The sequence below is a fragment of the Mustela lutreola genome, chromosome 4 (genome assembly GCF_030435805.1).
Source record: "Mustela lutreola isolate mMusLut2 chromosome 4, mMusLut2.pri, whole genome shotgun sequence".
NCBI lineage: Eukaryota > Metazoa > Chordata > Mammalia > Carnivora > Mustelidae > Mustela > Mustela lutreola.
This window is the reverse complement of record NC_081293.1, coordinates 49909071-49931392: the sequence shown is the minus strand read 5'-3', so window position 1 is coordinate 49931392 and position 22322 is coordinate 49909071. Positions and strand designations below refer to the sequence as shown.

Below are 22322 nucleotides of genomic sequence, written 5' to 3'. Positions count from 1 at the left end.
TTTTAAAACTAGGGTGTTGGCTCTCCTTGGCTTAGGAGAACCAGAAGCGGGGGTCAGCAGCCAGGGAACAGGCTCTACCCGGCCCTCCTTTGAAATGGCACCTCCCAGGACTTCTTCAGGGTAACTCATCCCTGTTTGTCTCTATAGCAGAATTTTAGTCTTTTTTGTTTTCATTGTTTGCCACAGGCATTAAAATTTGTACTTGGTGGTTTTGTCATTCATAGCCTGGCACATTGCCTGTGACCTCCTGGTGACTGCAATGACCCTGAGGACAGGTCCACGGGTAGCTTGCTCCCCGCTGAACCCCTCGCACCCAACACAACCCACACTGTGCCGGGCACGGGGGTACACGGCGAACCTCCACAGACTGAAAAGGATCCGGTAGCCACAATGACAGGAACAGAGAGGGAGGCAGGAAACAAACTGTGCTCCAGTATTTCTTAGGTCATGAAATTCTTGTTAAATTACTGAATACTTTTTAAAATATGACCACTACATTAAAGAACATAATAAAGTATCTGTTTTCATTTTTACGTAGAAAAGCATGATAAATTCTCTCTGTATCTTCTCAGCCTTTGGCTACCAGAAACCAGTAGAATAATCCAAACACATCTCATTCTCCCTTTTCCCAAACACCTGACCAAGGACTGCCTCAGTTTGGGGCACCAGAAGCCCATCATGGGAAACACAAGGTCTGGATGGCTCCCCAGCCAGGCCACCTCTAACAGCAGATGGATTCCTCTCTATGGATGATTATTTTTCATGGCCCTTGGCCATATGACCTCGGATCATGATCTTGTCAGTTCTCATAAACTAAGCAGGAGTGGCTGAGTCACACACACAGAGGAAATCTCTGGGGGAAATGACAAGGGGCTATGGGAGGAAGAAGAAAAAACCGGGATCCCAAAGCCATGGGTGCCTCACCCCCCTGCTCCCCCACCTCTGAGCAGCTTTGATTTTACATGGAGGAAAAGAGAAGGAGCAATGTGCCCCCTGGGGGATGCAGGCTGGGCTGTAGGCGGTCTACCCTTCTGAATAAAATCTGGGGTCTCAGCCCAAGAGGCCATTTGTCCCCAAGACCTCCAGCCCACAGAGACTGTAGGCAAAGGCCACACATTGGACCCCTGATTACTGACACCCAATTCCTATTCTTAGGAGCCCCGATACATCGTAATAAGATAAAGTAGAGAACAGTGGATGCTCACATGTGCACATGTCCCCACATCTACCACTGGCTCTAGAGGTCCTGTGGGAGGTCAAGTGAGGAACATCGATACGAGTGTTGGGAAAAGCCACTCGGGCCCTTGATCCCATGTTGATGGTGAAGATGTCTGGGGATGTGATGTGGACTGTTTACGTTACGCCCAACACATAGATGAAAACTGAAAATGAGGCGCCCACAAAAATCTCCACGTTCTCCAATATCCTGAAATTGGGTGTTGCATAAACAAAACCTTAAACTTCTCTGCCTAATTTTTTGTGTTTTTGGTTTTCTGGTTTTGGGGGTTTTTTTTCCCCTCTAAATCATCTTTAGATTTCAAAGTTGTACATGTCTGTAGCTTTGGGTCACAAGTTCCCTTAAATTCTTTGACAAGTTAATTGTCAGCGCATCGTTGGAGAGGTCCTTCCTACGTAAAATACGCACACGCAATCCCCTCTATTGTGTATATGTTTTAATTACATTCTGGGCATTCACTTGATGAAACCCTGGGGAGAAGAGTATACGTACGTGCGTCCATAAGTCTAGTGTGTAGATTTTTGCATACACAGAAACATGGGGCAAAGCATGCTATTTTAAGAGTCTGAACTCTATCTTTCAACAAAGTTTAGCTGCTTTCCTTTTGCAAATGCATTTAATTTTATCTGGAAACTTTCTGACGTTAGAAATAGAACAACTGTAGTTTCTCATTATGTTTGCTGCCAGAGTCCATGCTTGCTTGCTCAACTAAAGACCTTATATTGCTAATTACTACCACATGCCCATATCCCAAGCGAAAGAAAACTTATTGATTCTGACAGCCCATTCTCTCAACACTGAATTCCAAATGAAAACTCAAATTTTGGCCAAACATAACATTTCATCAATCTTGTTCTACTGACTGAAAAACAACATCAAACAAAGGGTGCTAATGGCCCTTTATTACTGTTCCTTTCCCAAGCTTATATTTTCTGATGAAAGATCTAAGTGACCAAAGGGCTTCTTTAAACTACTTAGTAATTAGCTTTTGAACCAGGAAACAATGCGTAAAGTAAAATGAACGGTCCCGGTCCGGGCATTGATGACAGGACCTACTCTCTGTCCTCAGGGTCGGGGGACATCGGAGACCCAAAGAGCACATTAAAAGCAAAGTGTGTATTTTCATAAAGGGAGAAGAGAGAAAGCGAAAGAGAAAAAAAAAAAAAAAACAGGCTAAAAGGCCGTGATAAAAGATGATGGAGACAGACAGAACAAAAGCCACGGGAAGTCTGTGATCTGAAGTCATCAGCCCTCGAGGGTTTGAGTGGAAGTGCCAAGGCGAGAAAGATGACCAGATCGGACCAGGGGCGGGTGAGAGGCCGCTGCTCTGAGGCCCCCTCTGGGGCGCCCACTGACAAAAGCCACCAGTCACCCAGCCCACCCACACTGGACCAGGAAAACTAGTTAGAGAAAAACATTGTACCCGGAGTGAGAGTCAGGATATATGGTCCATGTACACACCGGGGCAACTGACTTTATGGGTTTCTTCGGGGGCTGTGATAAGGAAATGCTGGCTTAGAGCTAGTGGGGTGGGAGGCCATACAGAGAGCCCAGTTCCTCAGAACGCCTTCTGCTTTATGGCGACCTGCTCACACCTTAGAGGCGAAATGGGCAGAGGAGCTGTTTTCCTCTTGGCAATGGAATAAATGACCAATGGGAATCTCTGGACTTATCTGGCCTTTTGGATCCAACCAATGGCCCCAAAATCAGAACAGCTTGGTTCTCATCTCATCCAGGGCTGTTAAGGTAATAGGAAGAGGAGGTCTCCATTAGAGGGAAGGTGGAGGAATGTGCTGCCGGCACGGAAGAGACGCCAACTGGCCTCCTCTCGCCCACTGTCCTTTGTTCCTTTGAAAGGGAACTGGTGTCCTGTGGGCAGTTCAAGAAAATTAGTTTTGGGTTGTTTTTTTGTTTTTGTTTTTGTTTTGTTTTGTTTTCCCCACCTCCTCATTCTCTGTACGAAGGACTAGACCCCTGAGCTCAGGAGGCTCTGGGATCACCCACGAGAGATGAGATCTGCTTCCTCCAACAGGACAGGAGGAGGCGAGGGGGAAGGGCGGTACTATGGTTTTATTTTCTCTTAAAAAACAAAACAAAAAGAGTTCATCTGAAAACGTGTCCGAGGGGGGAGACCCAGTTCTGCAATCAGAGCTTGTAGGACTGAAAAAACTGTAAGGTCTGTGTGATGAGACTCCTCCTATCTTGATCTGGATGGTAGGTACTGAGCGTGCACGCAGGGACACATCCCTCGAGCTGTGCCTTAACCCTCAAGTGTGCCTCTTACTCTGTGGATGTTTGAACAAAAACAAAAACAACAAAGCTGAGGACCCAAGAAAAAGCTTTAAAAAAAAAAAAAAAGTGAAGTAAAGAATGGGTGCCACCAGCCCCGCCTGGCGTTCCGGCCAGGGACAGAGAGGCTGAGGCCCCGCTGTCGATAGAGGAGTCAGGCTTCTGGTTGGTGATGAAGGCTTGCAGTGATTCGGAGATTGGTGGAATGACTGGACCACAAAGTGAGCCAGTCCCCCAGAAGAAAGCGCTGAGGTACAGGAAGCCCAACGAAAGCCTCATTGGGAATAGGACCCGTGCTCCAACATGCCACAGATAGAATGTGTCTTGTCCTGAGGAATCTCAACAACGTAATTGTCCCTCTGAGGATAAGCTCGGGGCCTCCTGGCTGAAGAGAATCGTTTTCCTGGCTGCTACAATGCCTTGACGGTAGGCCAGGCGACCTTGACCCTGCCCTCCCTAAGGCCTCCCTGCTGGAGGACAATCCCATGTTACTGCAGCACTAAAATCAAAAACAAACAAACAAAACCCCAAGGATGGCATCACATTCGTCTGGGGAACCAGAATGTAGTCCCTGAGCCTGTTCATAGGAAGAATGAATGAGCTCGGCTTCCTGGGGAGGGGTTAGAACAGAAAATACAGGCCCCGTCATCTAGGATCCCCTTCCAGGAGAAAGGCAGTATGTGTCTCGGATCGACGGGTAGGGAAGAAAGCCACGAAGGGGCACACGTCTGGGTAGGTGGTCCACAGGGGAAAGCTTCCTGGGGTAATTCTGACATCACAGCCCACACAGAATATGGCCCTTCCCTCACAGAAGCTTCTGAGGGAGGGGAGGAGAGAGCAGGATTCCTGCGTCACTGCCAGAGGGGCTCTGGAAAGTCACTCAACCCCATCTCTTCTGATGCAACTGACTTACTTTCTGCCTCCATGTTTGTTAAAAGTCCCGCCGAATTTATTCCGATTCAGGATGAGAGCAGCAATTTCGGGCACGTAGCGGGCAAACATTGCCTACATGCATGAAACAAAGAAAAAAGAGCCAAAAAAAAAAAAAAAAAAATGGCATGCAGAGAGGATTCTACCACAGCGGAGGCAGCAAAACCTCTTGGCATACTTACTTTCTTCCACTAACCGCACTATAGGAGCCCCCGTATTTCTTGCGGTTTCCTATTAATTCTATGATTTCAGGGACGTAGCTGGCAAACATGGCCTGAGGAGAAGAAAGGAGACAGAAGAGAGACTGAAAAGACAGGCCAAAGAAAGGGGGTGACCTTTTCAGAAGGGGAGGGGGCTCTAAGATCCGAAAACACAAAAGGGTTAGGACTGCAAAGGTATATACTAATAAAGTGGATTATAAAAATAAAGGCACAAAAAGGGTAAGCTCCTGAAAATACACAGGACAAAACAAACATTAGCCAACCTGGACAACTACCAAAAAAAAAAAAAAAAAAAAAAAAAAATCACAGTCAGAATAAATGCAAGGGAGACAGGAATAAAGAAACTGACATTCAACGTTTCTTGCTGAAAGGAAGTCACTAGAAGGGGTGCATGCTGGTGAAAACACACACTCACACACACATGCACACAAGGGCAGGAGAAGACATTTCTAGTTAAAATTCACAGGAGAATCAACGCCGTTTTGAGCGACGAAAGACAGTAAACACCAAAAGAAGATTAAAATAATACATACACTTTTTCTGTTTAAAAAAAAAATCATCCAAAAGTACAAAAGGTAAATTTAGGAAATCACATAGGAGGACAGAATAGCAAGGAGAAACACAAATCTGCCATGTTTTGTCCAACAAACATTGTGCTTGTGGCTGGATCGGTGGGTCTCGTGACCTGCAGAGACCGCCCCGGAGCGGAGGAAATGCTTGCGCCAGTGGACACACGCACATGTACATTCATATACATTTTGTAAATGTATATGTGCCGTATGCATACAGAACAGAGAGCTGGATATGCATCCTATAAACGCATGTGCAGTGTACACACGTGGAAGCCGTGTGCGAGGGAGGATTCTAATCTCCGCATACACGGCAAAAATCTCAACTTCAAAACGGGCTACCTTGAAAGACAAAATGCAGCAACCGACGTGTTGCCAGAAATCCCCCTTGAACATTACATCACAACCGACCGTTACGACCTGCAAAGGTCAGAAAAGCAAACAGCGAAACTTTCTGATGTGGTCGGGGCAGGGGGACACCCCACGGGTCGCTGCATTGTGGAGCTGGTCGGCTGCTTAGGAAACCGCACTGGGGTCACGCAAGGACATCCCCCTGCAGGAGACCCCTAGGCTTCCGTCCTCCGCGGGGACCCTACTCTTCAGGGCAGGCCCCAGCCACAGTGTTTGTTGGAAGTTAGGGGAGGATCGTGAAGGGTGTGGGGGAGCTCTTGAAACCGCAAACTGTCTAGAGAATGTCCACAGTGTGGACTGGTCGGGGACAGCAGCTATCCTCCCTGAGAACCAGCTGCTGAATTACGTTACTAAGGGACAGACACTCTCACTTAATAAGTGAGCATCCCTTTCTTGAAGACCATTGGGTTTCCTCCTGGTGAAAAGACTGACCCCGACAAGGGGAGGGCGCCTGGGTCTCTGGGAAACGAGTCTAACATACCTAAGAAACACGCAGGAAAGTCACCATTGCATTTGGGTTTACTTAGCCCGGAGGTAACGCTAAGGTGATCACTTGCTGGTAATGTGGAAACACAGAATCTAAAATACAAAGCTTTAAAGAAATGGATCGTAGAAAATATTAATGACCATAAAAATCGACATCGTAATAAAGAGTTTTTACCAGTCCCCCGAGGATGAAAAAGACCATGAAAAGGCGCCCAAGCGTGGTTTTCGCGTAAACGTCCCCATAGCCAACAGTGGACATGGTGACCATGAGTAAGTAGACACATTCCCAGTACGTGAGAGCCTGGTTGTTCTGGAAATTCTCCCATGGGTCCCCTGAATTCTCCACCTAAAGCAAGGGGACAGGGAAGAGAAAAAATGACATTGTGTGCATAGGATATACCAGGAAACCAAAACCTCTAGCGGCCTCAGCACCAGGCGTCTATGGCCCCGGGTGAGCTTTGCAGCAATGACTCGGAACCTCTGTGCAGGTCACGGAGAAAGTGGGGTGGTAACACACACCTGTCTTCCAGGATGATGGGGCAGAGAAGGGGAAAGAGCAGAGATGAATATCCCTAGTCCAGTTTTCTTCTCATTGTTGAAGATCTGAAGGCAGCATAGTCTGAAAGCATTGCCTCCGGCCACATTTTACAGCATTACCTTCAAGGAAAGAGCCAGAGAGCCCTGCCCTGACCTTTCTCTGTGAGTTCCTGCTCAGTCTCCGAGGGCCTGGCTCATGTGCTCCGGAGGAAATTCAAGACTCTCCCACCAGGGGCCTTCTCTTTTCATCATTTTGACCAAGGCGATGCCTGGTGGGCTTCGCTCATTCATACCTTAAACCTGAAGCCCCATCAGCATCTCTCAGAGTCGGACTCTGCTCTCCTGGCTTTGCAGAATGTCAGGGATGGCTCTACCCTGCAGAGGGCAAGAATTTCCCCGAGCACACGAAAGTCGATCTCTTGAGAGTGATTTGCTTTTGCACAACCCCTTAGACTGAGGGTCAGCAAGCTTTGTCTGTAAAGGACCCGATAGTAAATATTTTCAGCTTTGTGCAGCCTACAGATTGATCTCTGTAGCAACAACTCAACTCTGCGGTTGGCGAATCAGCCAGAGGCAATACTTACGCTCAAGGGGGAAGTGCATGAATTGGGAGCCTTTTGTCCCCAGGGATACAGCGCACCCAACTTCACACAACACCTTACCTTTACATCAATTTGATCCACCAGCAAAGCTGTGAGTGAGGCAAGAGAGACACTCAAGCTACTACTCTCAGGAGAGAGGGAGAGATGCGGCCGGATCTCCAGGTCTTCCCGGGATCTCAGCCCTGCCGTACACCACACGGGCAGTTGCCTGGGACCCACCAGCATGGCCCGTGTGGGCAGCCAGCCCCCAGGCCCCCAATCCACCAAGCCTCTGGTTCTTCCTCGGCAGAAAGTTTCCAAAACCAAAACCTAGCCTCTTTCACACATCACTTCTCGAGCTCAACGCGCCATATTCATGGAGCTTTCCTGGTGGAGCAGAAGCTACTTCCCAAAATGTACGGTGAGCTCACCCCACGGGACTACTGAAGAGCAAATACGGTGATGAGGGTATTACCTACGAAGAGTGATTTCAGCCCAGAATTCCATCAGCATAAAAGGGTTGGCGGGGAAGCCCTCAGATCTAGTGACTGAATGAGAGCCCCAGCTTCCATTCCAGGCCTGCCTCCCACGATAATTACATAAATCCCAATGATGGGAGGTGACTAAGGGCACCTTCCTCCCCTTAACACAGATAGAGGCTTAGTAAAGGGAAGGCACATTTATTTATTCAAAACTTCAGAGTGAGATGAGGCTCCTTCCAGTTTTAACAGTTTGTGCTTGTGCAAAACACACTTCCAACAAAAGCTGTGGTCCCTAAAAGCAGGAATAAAGGTCTTCCTTGAGGAGGTGTGAATAACTTGACTTAATAATGGATGCCTTTTAAAGAATCATTAATTTAGAAGAATTAACATTTTGGAGATACAAAATAACTTGACAAGTAATCAGGCAAAAGAATCAGAGATGGCTTTTTGTAAGGGGGAAGCGGAGAGAAACTGAGGGATCTGAATTTGTTGTTTATTAAGAGATGTGGGTCAAACGCCCAACCTTGTCGTGAAGACCTTTTCAAGTGTTGGCTGAGGACGCACTGCCATCTTGTGGCTTACTGGGGTTACTGCAGACAGGGTGAAAAATCCACCAAACCAGTGAACTGAAAAACACAGGTTAATGAAGCGAACATCATTCACCATTTGGAACTAGTTTAAGGTAAAAGGGTTGGAAACCCAGACAATGGTGCAGTTGCTTCTCCTGCTCCTACATTCTGCAGCGAAGCTGAAGCGTCCTTCAGAGAGAAAAATTTAAGTCATAAAATGACACAGGGACGGACTGACTGCAGAAAAGCCAGAGCTGAAGCCTCATCAACGATACTTACCAAATGGATGAAGCCCGCTGCTGTTAGCCATGTGCTGATAAATATGGAGAGCAGATTCACCAGCTTGATGGAATTACTGTGCAAAAGAGACACAAGCAAAATCCCCAAGTTACAAGAGAAGACCATGTCTGGGCTGCCTTCCAGAGTGACAGCAATCTTTAAAGGGCAGGCCGCCCACCTCTAGTCCCCAGTGCTTCCTCCATCATAAAGGAAGGTCCTGGAAGATCCTGCATTGGTAGGTAGGGGCACGGCCTACCTACCGTGAACATGACATCTGGGCCATGAAAATGGGTTTAATTTTTCTTTAATTAAATTTTATTTTGAAAAATTTTATGTCTACAGAAATATAGAAAGAACAGTATAATAAACACTTCTTCTAGAGTGAGCAATTAATATTTTGGACATTTTGTTTGTATTTTTTTTCTCTTTTTCTATTCTTTTTTTTTTTTTGGCTGTATCATTTACAAATACAATGTAGATAGCATGACGTAACCCTTAAATACTTCGGCATTTAACACCTAAGAAGGACACCATGCAACACACTCTACAGTTGTCATGCCCAAGAAAATTCATGTGAATTCAGGAATGTCATCTAAAATACACTCTTTCTTTAGAATTCTCCCTGAAATTGTTTAGTGATATTTTGATTTTTTTTTATCCTGATACGGGAACCAGTCGAGATTCAGAAATTGCATTTCGTTATTATGCTGCTTTCTTGATTCCAGGGGTCAGGAAACTTTTTCTATAAAGGGACAGACGGTAAATCTTTTAGGCTTTGCCAGTCACAGAGTCTAAGTCACTAGAGTCTAAGCACCCTGAAAGCAGAGGCCTTGTCTGCCTGGATCCGTTTACAGTGAGTGCCTGGCACATAGTAGGGCCTTTATGCATAAATCCTGAGTGGACTGGTCCCTCCTCCCCCTGCACTCTTCCCTCTTGGCTTCACCCTATTCACTCCCGCTGGGGTCTAGCTCCTTGAACAGTGTTGTTGGCAGGTCACTTCCCTATCCAAAGGCTCCCTGTTGACTAAAATGTTATTTCCAAACTCCTTCCCTCCTCAACACCTGCTGAAGTTTCAGGTTCACCTACCACTTCTTCAACATCAACTCTTGAAACCTCCATCACAGCCAAACGTGGGACCTCTGTCCGTTTATTCTACGGCCAAAGATGGTCCTTCCTATCTTTGCAAACATTTCCCTTTCTTCAGAGCCTGATTCAATCCCCACATCCTTGTTAAAGTCGCCCCCGCACGTGGGCCTCCTGGCTCTTACTTCTGGCCACTCACTGGTAATCAACCCCATTGTCCGAACACAACTTTTGTAATGTTGTTTTAGATGGCTGTCTGTCTCTCATGTTCCTGGCTGTATCTTGCGGAAACAGACGCTATTTTCTACCTCTTTTAGTCTCTCTTTAGCGACAGAATGCCACCCCCGGGTGGTTCTGTCCATCATTCTTGACTGATTGTTCTCTGCCCTCTCCTACTTCTTTCTCATGTGGAACCCATGATTTAAAGGATAAGAGTTTCAAGGATATAGTAACAGTAATAAACAGAGTTTCAAGGATATAGTAACAGTAATAAACAGCAATGGTTCACACTGCTCACTCTTCTAAGTACTTCCGGTGTATTCCCTCCTCTACTGTTCATGATGACTCTGTGACGTCACCCACACAGGAAATAGTGAGTTGGAATGTGAGCCAGGGCACTTTGACCAGAGTGCACCCTCTTAGGTACTACAAAGTCCTCTTGGTCCCTGGCCTACAGAGTCATAGACTGGTGTCCGTCAGAGTCTTCCCTGGTCTGTCCCTGTGCCCCATGCACAGGATAGGAAAAGCTCAGAAAGAGCTGTCCCAAGGAGGAGAGAGACTCTCTTGGACATACTGATGAAACTCTTGAACTTCACAAAAAAAGAATGGAAAAGAAAAATTCTGGTAACTACATCTATCCTGGGGTCACTATGTGGAGGAAGGCAGGAGGGGGCTGCAGTCCAGGGTAGCCCAGGGGTTGAAGGAAGAGCCCCTCAGTGGAGGTCAGATGAGCAGTTCCAGAACAGGGGACGAGGCTAGAGCCCAGCTTGCCTTTTTCTTCAATTATCTTTTCTTCACAGAATTGAGCAGAGCAGCCCATGGTCTCAGTTTTTTCTAGAGTTGGTTCTGACAACTCCAGGAAAATAGAGCCAAATATTTTAAAAATTTGTTTGATACTGATCTTTTGAAATGTGTGGAATGACTTCCTTCTGGTTCAAAAACAGAAAAACAATAAAAATGTCCACTCCATCATTCTTACTCATCTTGACAGTTGCCAGATTATAAAAGTTGCCTATAAAAATTGCCAATATTTATTGAGTCCCTATTATATGTGCAAGGCATCGTGTTAAATTCTTCGTTCTGCTCAGATTTTTACCATTCTACCTTTTGATGCAAGTACTATCACTGTTCCCGCTAACCAAATAAAAAAACTGAGGCTTGGTATACTTAAGCAGTTTGTCGGAGAAGACACGGTTGGTAGGCAGTGGGATTAATATTCGAACCAGCCCTGTCTGACCCAAACCCTATAATATAATCCCAATGTAATAATTGGGAGAAGCTGCACAGGGTTCTGTGTCTATTGCTCTTGGGTTTCCCACATCCCTTCCTCAAGGATAGCCCCGTTCTCAGCCTCTGACCTGGGTGTCACTCAAAGTCTCCCACTTCCCCTACCTGGGTGGCTTGAACCACATAGGCCAACTGGAGGAGCTCTCGGCTCTAAATGGCTATGAAGTAGAGTTTATCGGAAGCATTTTTTTTTAAAGATTTTATTTATTTATTTGACAGACAGAGATCACAAGTAGGCAGAGAGGCAGGCAGAGAGAGAGAGGAGGAAGCAGGCTCCCTGCTGAGCAGAGAGCCCAATGTGGGGCTCGATCCCAGGACCCTGGGATCATGACCTGAGCCGAAGGCAGAGGCTTTAACCTACTGAGCCACCCAGGCGCCCCTATTGGAAGCATTTTTAAGGAATGGAGTGGGAGAGAAAGAATCTGACTCCTTCTGAGATTCAGGTGCAAAAAAAGTATAAGTCTGGGGCTCTGGAAGGCCATCTGCCCTAGAGAAAGCCTGCCTTGGAACGTGACCTGGAAGGGATAAAGAGAAAAGCAGAATCCTGATGGGAGACTTTGAACCCCTGGATCTAGACATGTCTATTCTGTCTTGAATCCCCATCATTATCAAGGCTGGTTCAAAGTAGAGTCTGTCCCTCACAATTAAAGCCATCTGCTCACGACGGGAGGGGTAAAATCCAAATTGTTCTCGGAGAATCTAACAATTGATCGAGTCTGTAAAGTAGGTCTGGGACCATTTCTACCTAAGAAAAGAGGGTGGATCCTGTACCACCACCAACTGCTCAGCAGGATGCTTAGTTCCATGGCTCTGCAGGTTCTGGATGGACCTGGCATTTACAAGGACAAGCACAGATCTGCTAAACCCTGGCCTTTGTCTCTCTTCCCAGATGTTACCATGGGTCATGCAACCATCTCTAGGTAGTTTCTAAAGCTGTGAATGGAAATCACCAATTCACCAAAATAATGTTTAAAATCTTCTATTTCAGCCTCTCCTGAGAGCAGAGAGATACCAGAATTCTTGCCTTTCTGTTCCCTAGAGCAGCCTGTCAACCCCAGAGGCCGACTCACTGGACTTCCAGAGCATTCTCGCTCTAGAAAAACAAGCCCCCACCTCTCCCACCCAGAGACTGTCAGAGTAGAAATAAAATGTATGGATCTAGGGCATCCACCCAATGAGCTATCAGAAGCAGAAACTCTGATAGCCAGAGAACTCCAGTTCATTGTTGCAGCTGGAACATCAACTAGTTTCTCAGTAGGAAAGCAAACTCGGGCACACTCCTCTACTTTGTGAGTCCTCCAAGGTGTGAGCTAACACGGGAGAGGGAGAAGCAGATGAGGAACAGGTGGCCTCTCAGAGAAGCATGTACATATGGTCCCCGACTTCACAAGCATTCAACTTATACCATTCTCGGTGTGAAAGCCACATGCCTTCAGAGACACGAGATTTTGTGTTTTGAATTTTGGTCTTTTCCCAGACTAGTGATAGGCAGCATGACTTCTCTTGCGAACCTGGGCAGTGGCAGTGAGCTGCAGCCCCCAGTCAGCCACGTGACCACCAGAGCCCAAAACCGACACACAACCGCTGGTTTTCACTTCTGGTACAGTATTCAGTAAGTTACGTGAGATAGTCAGCAGTTGATTATTTAAGAGGCTTTGAGTTAGATGGTTTGGCCCAGGTGTGGGCCAATTTAAGTGCTCTGAGCACATTTAAGGTAGGCTAGGCTAAGCTACAATGTTCCAGACATCAGGTGCAACAAGTGCATCTTTGACTTGGGGTATTTCCGACTTACAATGGGTTCATCCAGATGTGACCCCATTGTACGTCAAAGAAAATCCATGTTGTTCATTTTCCAAAAGGATAATTAAATACCAAGCTGGTTCGCCTGCACACTCCCAGATCCTTGGAACCCGAACAAAGCAGTGCCTGACCAATCACCATACGGAGCCCTCTTTTTTTTTTTTTTTTTTTTAATTTATTTATTTGACAGACAGAGATCACAAGTAGGCAGAGAGGCAGGCAGAGAGAGAGGAGGAAGCAGGCTCCCTGCGGAGTAGGGAGCCTGATGCAGGGCTCGATCCCAGGACCCTGGGATTATGACCTGAGCCGAAAGCAGAGGCTTTAACCCACTGAGCCATCCTGGCGCCCCCGGAGCCCTCTTGAGATATTAAAATTATTGTAGCCTCTGAGCCTCTTGGTGCTTTGGAAAAACAACCTAAATACGATGATTATTAATTTCTAAATGACTGTCATAATGCTATTAATAGTGCTTAAGGGAATTCTTGCTGTGCGTAGAACGGTTCATCATTGTCGCGGAAAGCGTCCATATTCAACACTGAAACCTGATTATTTTTATGGCATTAACATCATTACAGATTGCTAGCACCAGGAATTTGCTTTCCAAATTAAACTGTACAACCAATCATCTAAAAGCCCTGTGAAAAGGATGCAAGATTAAGTCTTAGTGGACTTTCTCTCTACTCTGAAATTTGAACCTTACCAGGTCGCACAGGGCTCCTTGGGAGGAGGGAGAGGGTAGCAGGGTTAAATTTGTGTGTTCTGTATGGCAAAAGGGTCACTGGAAATAGGCATAGGTTTGTAACCAAGGTCACGGGTCTGAGCCAAACACGAACTTCCCAGTGGTTAGAATAGTTAGAATATTGGAACCATTCACACTTAAGCCCCTTTCTCTTGCCTTGAGGGAAGAATGGACTCGGGGCCTTGTCATGAGAACCTAACTCATCTAAAGGAGAAGTGAGAGGGGAAAATCAGAGGGGGAGACAAACCATGAGAGACTGTGGACTCTGAGAAACAAACTGAGGGTTTTGGAGGGGAGGGCAGTAGTGCGTTGGGTGAGCCTGGCGGTGGGTATTAAGGAGGGCACATATTGTATGGAGCACTGGGTGTGGTGCATAAACAATGAATTTTGGAACACTGAAAAAAATTAAATTAAATTTTAAAAAAAGAAAAAAATCATTTTTATGTTGTCTGCAATCATTTCTGGGTCCCCAACTCATGAGTTCTCAATAGTCATTAGAGAAATTTACATGACTGGATACAGTGAATGCTCAGATATCTTTCTGTTCCTGCAGATGGGAGATCTTTCCAGGACCACGCACATGCTGGAAGAGAGAAAGTCTGTCTCTTTCTGAAAGCATAGTGACAAACCCAGAGCTAGCGTGCGCTGTCTTTGCCCTCACTGTATTTATTAAGACACGTTCTGGTTAACACTGAAAAATGTCATTCACTTTCTACAAAACAGGGCAAATCTGTCCCTGCTCGGCTTGTCCACTGTTTTCCTTCCTTTGTGGCTGAGTGCACAGCCAGGTGTCAGTGGCTTTATTTTGTTTTATTGTTACCTCTGCTGGACAGATGCAAGGTATCCACTCGTGAGACCACACTGAGATGACTGGGCTGAACTATAAGCAAAATCAAGTTCTGTCCCTTCTGCCCCTTACCTACCTCTCCACCCCTCTTCCTGCTCTCCACCCTGAGCTGCACGGCTCAGGGCCATTTCCTGGTACCACGTGCTTGGACAACTGCCCCAAATGGTCTAATGGTCTCCAGTTTTAGATGCCTCAAACCCATCATACAATTGGTGAACTAGTCGATCTTTCTAAAACATAAATTTGACCACATTCCTGTCCTACTTAAACCCTTCAGTGATCCCCTCTCACTGTCCGAGTTAAATCTGTGAAGCCCAGGAGCCTTCACGGTGTGGCCTTCACCTGGACAACCCCACCATAATGAACCCATCTCCATAATGAACACACTTTTTAAAGAACTTAACCTTGGAGACGTTTCCAAGGTCATATTTGTAGTACCATGATTTTAGTTCTCCAAATGCCCTCCCCAAATGTGTGGGCTAAGTAAACAACAGTGCACATGCACCATAGAATAGTCTGAGGGAAATAAAAGTGACATGGGAGAATGCTCGTAATGTTTGTCTCAATCACAGGTGGGGGGTGGGGAAGTTACACTTTATGCTTTTCTAGATCTTATCAGAGAGCACAGGGTGGGGAGGGACAGCGGGCAGGGAGGGGCGGATCCCAAGCAGGCTCCCCACCCAGTGTAGAGCCTGGGGTCATTCCCACAGGGCTCAATCCCACAACCCTGAGATCATGATCTGAGCTGAAATCAAGAGTTGGACACTTAACCACTTAACCAAATGAGCTACCCACGAGGCCCGAGCACAGTCTACTTTAATAATTAGTAAGGCCACTGTCATTTGAAACAAATTGTTGGCTGTCCCCTGTTTTCATCATCAACATATACACATCAAGTGAGACGCAGAATGACAGCCTTTAAAACCGAGCTCCTTATTTTGCTCTGGTGCAGAATAACTACACACCCTCTCCTCAGTGAGTCTGCTCGCCAGGGAGCAGGGTCACTGATGCACTGCCAAAAACTTGGACAAAGACATGGAGGGGACTCTGTTCCCTTCAACAGGCCATTTTCCAGACATGGAGAAGGTAGCCACTACCCCTCCCCCCATTAGCTGGCAGTTTAAAGAATGGCCCTGATGCTGTCCCATCACTGTGACTTGTTTCTTTCATCTGTGTTTTCTCTGTCATCCTGTTCACTCTGGTTTCCTTTGCTGCCCACTTAGTTCTCTCTCTCTCCCCCATATACTTCTTTGCTCTGTTTCTTCCAGCTCTTTGCCAAGCAAAGCAGCCAAAGGACAGAAAATGAAACTGCAATTTCAAGCCATTATTTCAAATCACATTTGCAACGTCTCTGTCCCTTCCTAATGCCACAGATCAGTGGGGGCCACCTGAGAAAGCCAGACAAAATCCCCCTAAAGGCGATTCCAGGGCTGCACCCACGCTCCTGGAAGGTCACCGTGAACACAGCAGAGTACAGAGGAGTCACCAGGAAATAAGCTCTGCGTCCAAAGCCCTATAAAAACCAAGGCTTCCTCTTCTCAGCATCAGAGCCTTCAGGATCTGGGCTCAGGGATCCACAGAGGGAAGAAGCTGAGATTAGCCAGGCATCCAAAGAGAGAAGGGGCTCACAGAGTTGATGTAAAGGCTCTACAATTAAGTCACGTTTCTTACAATTAAGAACTTTTTTAAGTTTTATTTTAAGTCCTTCCAATTCAGTCAAGTTTCCTTCTGTGCCTGGGATCTGGCCCTAGCCTGCCCTCCTAACGTCATCTTTGTTTTCCTGGCACAAAGCCCCCAGTATCCAAGAGCACAGGCAGGATTACTCAAAGAGCCCCCAAGGAACCATTTCTCTCACCTGTGTGCTTTTGTCACTTCAGTGATTGGAGGTTTCTGGCCCTCACCTGCCCAAGCCCAGCCTTACTTGGATAACACTCAGAAGCTCACCTAAGACAACCCCTTTTCCTTAAGAAGAGCCTTGACCAGCCCATACTCATGTCAAGCCTGATGTCATTCCTCTCCTCTGTACCTCACCGCCAACCCCCCCCCCCCCCGCCCGGTATACTTGTGTTCCAGCACCAGCCCACCACAGGTCTTGCTGGCTTTCCCTCCTCTTGTACTCTCTGAGAGCAGGATGCTACCGTGGTCCCCTGCTTGGCTTCTGGTACGAATGGACACTCAATTCAGGCTTGTTGAATTAACTCAATCACCCACACATGCACCAGGAACCGACACAACCCAAGTTGTGGGGTTATGCTCAAAACCGCCTCTACCATAGAAAGAGTTGAACTGAGTGGGAAAGTAGGGTGCTAGGGAAATGCTGTTTGGACCTCCAGAGAGCAGACCCTCAGCAGCCTGTCACTCTGGGACTCCTCCCTAAGACTGCCCTCCCCCAACTTGCCCTAGCTGGCTGCTTCGGCTCTCTCCCCTGTGCTCAAGGAGAATGAAACAGCCTAACTGTGGGGTTATCGGTCGGCATGTTGGTGCTATTTCCTGCACCTAAAGGAGAGGAAGCTTCTCCAAGGAATGGGAAATTGATGGGTCTCTTCACAAAAGTCCAAGGAAAGATATTTTATTCACCTGGCTTATAGTCTTCCCAAGTCCAAAAACGATCCATACAGAATGCAAGAAAAACAAGAATACAGTTTTCTTTCCACGTTATTCCTTGGAGTCACGGCACATTCTTAAAACACTGGTGTCAGAGAATTAAAAGCCCCCGAATTTATGGTGTACACACAAACCAGGGAACAAGGGGCGTTACAGCATGTTCGCGAATGTGGTTAACTCCACATAGCCTTCCCCACCAGAAAAAACAAGTGTCTCTTAAATACATTTCCTGCACATGGCCCTGGGTACACACTGGTTCTACCCTAAAAAATACAGTTTAGCAGGGCAAAATATAAAAAAATATAGTTTCGCAGGTAAGCATCAGGGTCACTAGCTTAATCCATACTTCTAATTTCAGGAGTAGAGTCCATTGCCCCCAAGACCCATAAAAAATTAGAAGGAACCAAAAAAGGTTACTGTCACTCAGAAGAAATACAAAAAGTAACAATATTCACTCTATCTTAGGCATACTACATACTATTAAATGGAACATCAATAAACACTCATACCAGGGTAATGTAAGTGCAGAGTAGTGGGGACCCGCTTAGAGAGGACTCCTATTGTGGTTAATGCTCGTTTGCTTTTTACCATGGATAACAGGAAGTGGATTTACCCCACATGCGCATGAAGAGTTGGTGAGAAGACACCAGTGTGGAATTAAAAAAAATTAAAAAATAAAAAATAAATAAACAAACAAAACATGCAAACCCCAAAGATGGAGGCCAAAGACCTGCCGCATGTGTCGGCTGTGACAGGTTTGGAAAGCTGAGTCCCAGCCTCGGGGACTGGGAAAACAAGGCTCACTCCAAGGCCCCCGAAATGCAGGTGTATTAATTATAAATCACAAAATCCAGAAGTGTCCTGTTTTTAATCATTTATCAAACACGTCAACCTCAGAGGAAATGGAACATTAGCAGTGAGCTTCTTAAAGTGTAATTTCCTACAAGAGAAATTTATGGCCTATACTTATTCTCCATTAGAGGACGTCTAACCTCTTTTATTAGTTTATTCATCAAGGCAGCCTGGTTTCGGGCCAGCTCTGCAAACCCGCAGGTCATCTGGAAAGGGGTCTCTGGGGAATTTTTCCTCCTGGTCCAGTAGTGTTTTCCAGATCATAACACAGTTAACAGAAGTAGTCATGGTACATTCGGCGGGAGGTTTTAGGTATTCCCCAAAAGGCAATTCACAGAGCAAGCCCCAGGGACTACCGTGGCTATAAAGTGAACATCTAAAATGTACTTTGAAATGAAATGATTTTCTGTTTGCCGTATGAGGCTTGTGATTGCCTCTCAAAGAGCACTGCTTCCATTGCTTTTACGTTCAGGTTCAATTTCTTATTTAGTGATGTAATAAAGGGGCGATTTAGAACCCGCAAGCAAGGACTTCCCAATCAGTGAGTTGCTCGATCTCTCATCCACTGGGCACTGTCTCTCCAGGATGCTGTGGCCTATTTCCAAGCAACCTGCACAGCCCCCCAAAACTATTTCTCTGTTCACCAGACAGTCCCCAGCCCTGCAGAAGAGAGCAATCCGAGCCCTACTCTGTGCCTTCTCCAGACCTCTGTGCGAGATCACTCTTTCTGAGACTAACAGAACTCTCAGCTTGCGGTGATGAAAACAAAAACACCCGATATGTACAAACTGGTGTGGGGGGCCAGAACGAGGGGGAAAAAAAATGTGAATAAGGACATCTTACCTTGTTTTAAGGATATTCAGAAACTGCAAAATTTCTGAAAACTGTATCAGTCTGAGAGCTCTTAAAAATCTCAAACCTGGAAAGAGAAATGAAATAGAGACACATTATTCTCACTGCGTGGTTTTAATGTTCACACTCAGCCGTTTGATCTACAGCTGCCAGGGTCGAAGGGATCTGAAGTTCTTACAGACGATTAAACCATTCCGTACCTTGGTCATAGTCCTTCATTCGGATTCTTGACTGGTTTAATCCCTGCTGGTAAACTTTCTCATTAAAGGAGGCCTGTTTTGAGCCCCCGTAGAGAAAGGTCCGGTGGGGAAAGCCCCGTTAAACGAGGCTTCTCCTTTGCTCATCTCAGATTTAAAGCACTGTTCCCAAGTTGCCTACTCTTTTGAGAGGATTTTGTCTCTGAAAAACACTGGGAATGGGGCCAGGTAACCTTTATGCTAAGAGCAGATTACAAACAAATCGGATAACCTGATGTCTTTGATTTCTTTTTTTTTTAACTTTATCTTCACCTGATAAAATGAAGAGTAAAGGCTACAGTGTGATCCATTTTCTAGATCCATTTTCTCAATTTCTCCCCCAATCAAAAAAAAAAAAAAGTCAAATTGGTAAGATCTCACACCTCATAACTTCAGGATCCAAAACATATATATTTCCGCTTTTACTAAGCATCAAGATAAATGCCTGTCCTTTCTAAATTGGCAACCTCTGCTGAATGGAAACCAAGAGCCAGCATTTCTAGACAGCAGAAGAGGGACAGGTACCAGGAAGGAAGATACCATCCAGGATTAGAGAAAATATAAATTATTGTTGTGTTTTAATAGCCTGGAGTAAAATATATTTCGTTGAAATCAAATTCATGAGTCAAAAACATTCTGAGTCACTTCATGGGGTTTTCATGCTTGGCCATCATGTAAGAGAATTACTGAAAAAATGCTGATTATCACAGCTTTGAGAGAGTTTCAATATCACACACTTTGCTAAGGGGATTTTCTTGTACAGATTTTCCGAAAGCATTTTGTCGAGTGCCCCCACATGCCAAGTGCAGTACTAAGCCCAAGGTGGGCTAAATTGTTGACAGGCAGCTCTTGGCTGATGGGTGAGACTTTTTTCTGCCCCCATATGTGAGGCAGGAAGCAGTGGGAAGAGTCACTGCAATGAGTCAAGGAAAGCAGACAGATGCGAAGTTTTCCACTCTATGGCTCCACTTTGGGCCCGGTTAGATTTCGCCCTGTTCAAGCATTAGGGGACAAGGAAGGACTAACGCAAAGCCCAGGAGGGGGGAAAAAATCCTATTGCACAAGAGGAAGAAAGGGATAATAGCTCAAAAGGGAAATTTCTCATCTAAAAAGGATTTACCTTCATGAACAGAAGATTTTCTCAGAAGACGCTGGCCTTCTATGCCAAATGATATTTATATTACTTTTATTAAACCAGAAAGTGCAGAGATGAGAGGGGATGTTGATGAACTGAAGGCCCAGGAGCCGAAACACAGTCCTAACAGAACTGATGAAAGGTTCACTTAACGCAGCCGAACGCTGCAGAGAACAAACCTGAGAAATAATCCCAGAACACAGAGAACATAAGGAAAAGGGAGAAAAAAGGATGAAATCTAAGAAAATGGAAATGGAGGGGAGATCACAGAAATCCAGCTTATGAATAAAACATGTTCCAAAAGGAAGTACAAACAACCTGCAGATCCTAAGTAATGGGTGGGACATAATTGAAAAGAACTTTCTAGAAAGGGAAAAAGGACTGGAGAGTAAGAGCCAAAATGAATGACCAGCTCTTAGAAACTCACGTCCAGAGTCTTTTCTTCAAATTTTAAGTATGAACATAAATTAAAAAACAAAGTGTCAGGGTGGGGAGAGGGTCACCATGAACGCCACAAAGACAACACGATGTGATAGTAGATATAAATGACAATGGGCAACACTCAGACTCTTAAGACAAGGAGAATTTGGCCCAAGACTTTTATGCCTGTCAAGCACTTGTTCAACAATAAAAATAAAAACAAAAAATGTCTTCAAAAGCCCAGGACCTCCCAGAAAATATATTGCTTGTGCAAAATATTTTCAAAGTTCTCAAGCCTTATTAAATCAGAATTGAGTGGCAGAGGCTGGGAGGTATACTTGTAATAAACTCTACTGTTGATCCTAAGCATCCAGCCCAACCGGATGGCTGGTCTCAGTCCAGCATCATCGGCACACACTGCCGGGAGATAAAGTGACACATTGAGAAATTTGAGATAGAAGACTAGCAGCACTGAAACCAGTAAGGACACAGAAGGATGTTTTAGTGCCATATTAGCTGCTAATTGCTTCAGCCTAAAAATCCAGTGTATGCATATATACGCACATATATATCTCATATACAATATATAACATATTACATATGTAGTATATATGGTACATATATTACATATATAGTATATATGTAAATATATATTTATGTATATATATATATTTGCATATATTTTTCTTCATTTATGGAAACAAAAATAGAAAACAAACTTTGAACTGGATTTCTTTCTTTTTACTGTAGGTGATACTGCTGCGTCCTCTATTATTTGTCTGCAGCCTCCCACATTTTAAAGTGACTCATAAATGTATAATAGAATAAAAGCTTCCCTTGTTAGGGAGCTGTATGGAAGTAAGGGTAGGAAACAGTGAATGCAGCAGCCGAAGTTCCTCTAGTCTTGCCAGAGGTGAACTGTAGATCTAGATCTGAGCATTTTGCCTATAGAAAAGCAGGGAGACACTAGAAGATTACCAATGTACAGGAAAGAAAAACAAGCCAAACTGCCTACAGAGATAGTCATCTGAAGCATGGACCTTTCAGCTCCCTGCTTTCTGCCCTGGACCCCGCTGGCCGATTCTCAGCACAGCAGCCAGAATGAACCTGGTAAACAATATAATAGATCATGACTCCCCTCTGCTCAAAATCCTCCAAGGTCCCCATTTCACACAGAGTCAAAAGTCCAAGTCCTCCAAGGGCCTATAAAGCAACACCACCCCATTTCCTTGCGGATCTGACGGCCTCCTCCATCTCCTGGCGTTAGCCTCCTTCCAACCTGGATGCCTTCTTCTGTTATCCATCTCTGCCGGCCCCCCTCCAAATTCTTACTCTTTGTGCCCACTTCACTTTTCTCCACAGCATGAGGAAGCACTAGCGTCTTCTTTACCTAAGTGATTTACTTTCTGACTCCTTATCCATAACATCAGTGGGCTGAGGGGAGGAACTGGTGTCTGCTTTGCTCGTGGCTTTGAATTAGAGCCTGGAGTAAGGTGAGTGCTTGGTAAATATCCACCTGAGCTGAATAAATAAATAGCCTTTTGAAAAAGAATGAGCAGATGGGTGCCTGGGTGGCTCAGTGAGTTAAAGCCTCTGTCTTCGGCTCGGGTCATGGTCTCAGGGTCCTAGGATCGAGCCCCACATCAGGTTCTCTGCT

General features: G+C 45.6%; 1 protein-coding gene across 16 annotated transcripts in view; it reads right to left on the bottom strand.

Moving 5' to 3' along the window:
• The window catches only part of KCNMA1 (potassium calcium-activated channel subfamily M alpha 1), a 730798-nt gene that overhangs the window by 225576 nt on the left and 482900 nt on the right, over positions 1-22322 (bottom strand). For all 16 annotated transcript variants that reach the window (XM_059169794.1, XM_059169808.1, XM_059169795.1 and 13 more), the window contains exons 6-9: positions 18866-18941; positions 8592-8667; positions 6319-6489; positions 4639-4730 (exon numbers count right to left, since the gene is read on the bottom strand). In XM_059169794.1, coding sequence (XP_059025777.1) covers positions 4639-4730; positions 6319-6489; positions 8592-8667; positions 18866-18941 — 415 coding nt within the window. The remainder of the gene's footprint in view (positions 1-4638; positions 4731-6318; positions 6490-8591; positions 8668-18865; positions 18942-22322) is intronic.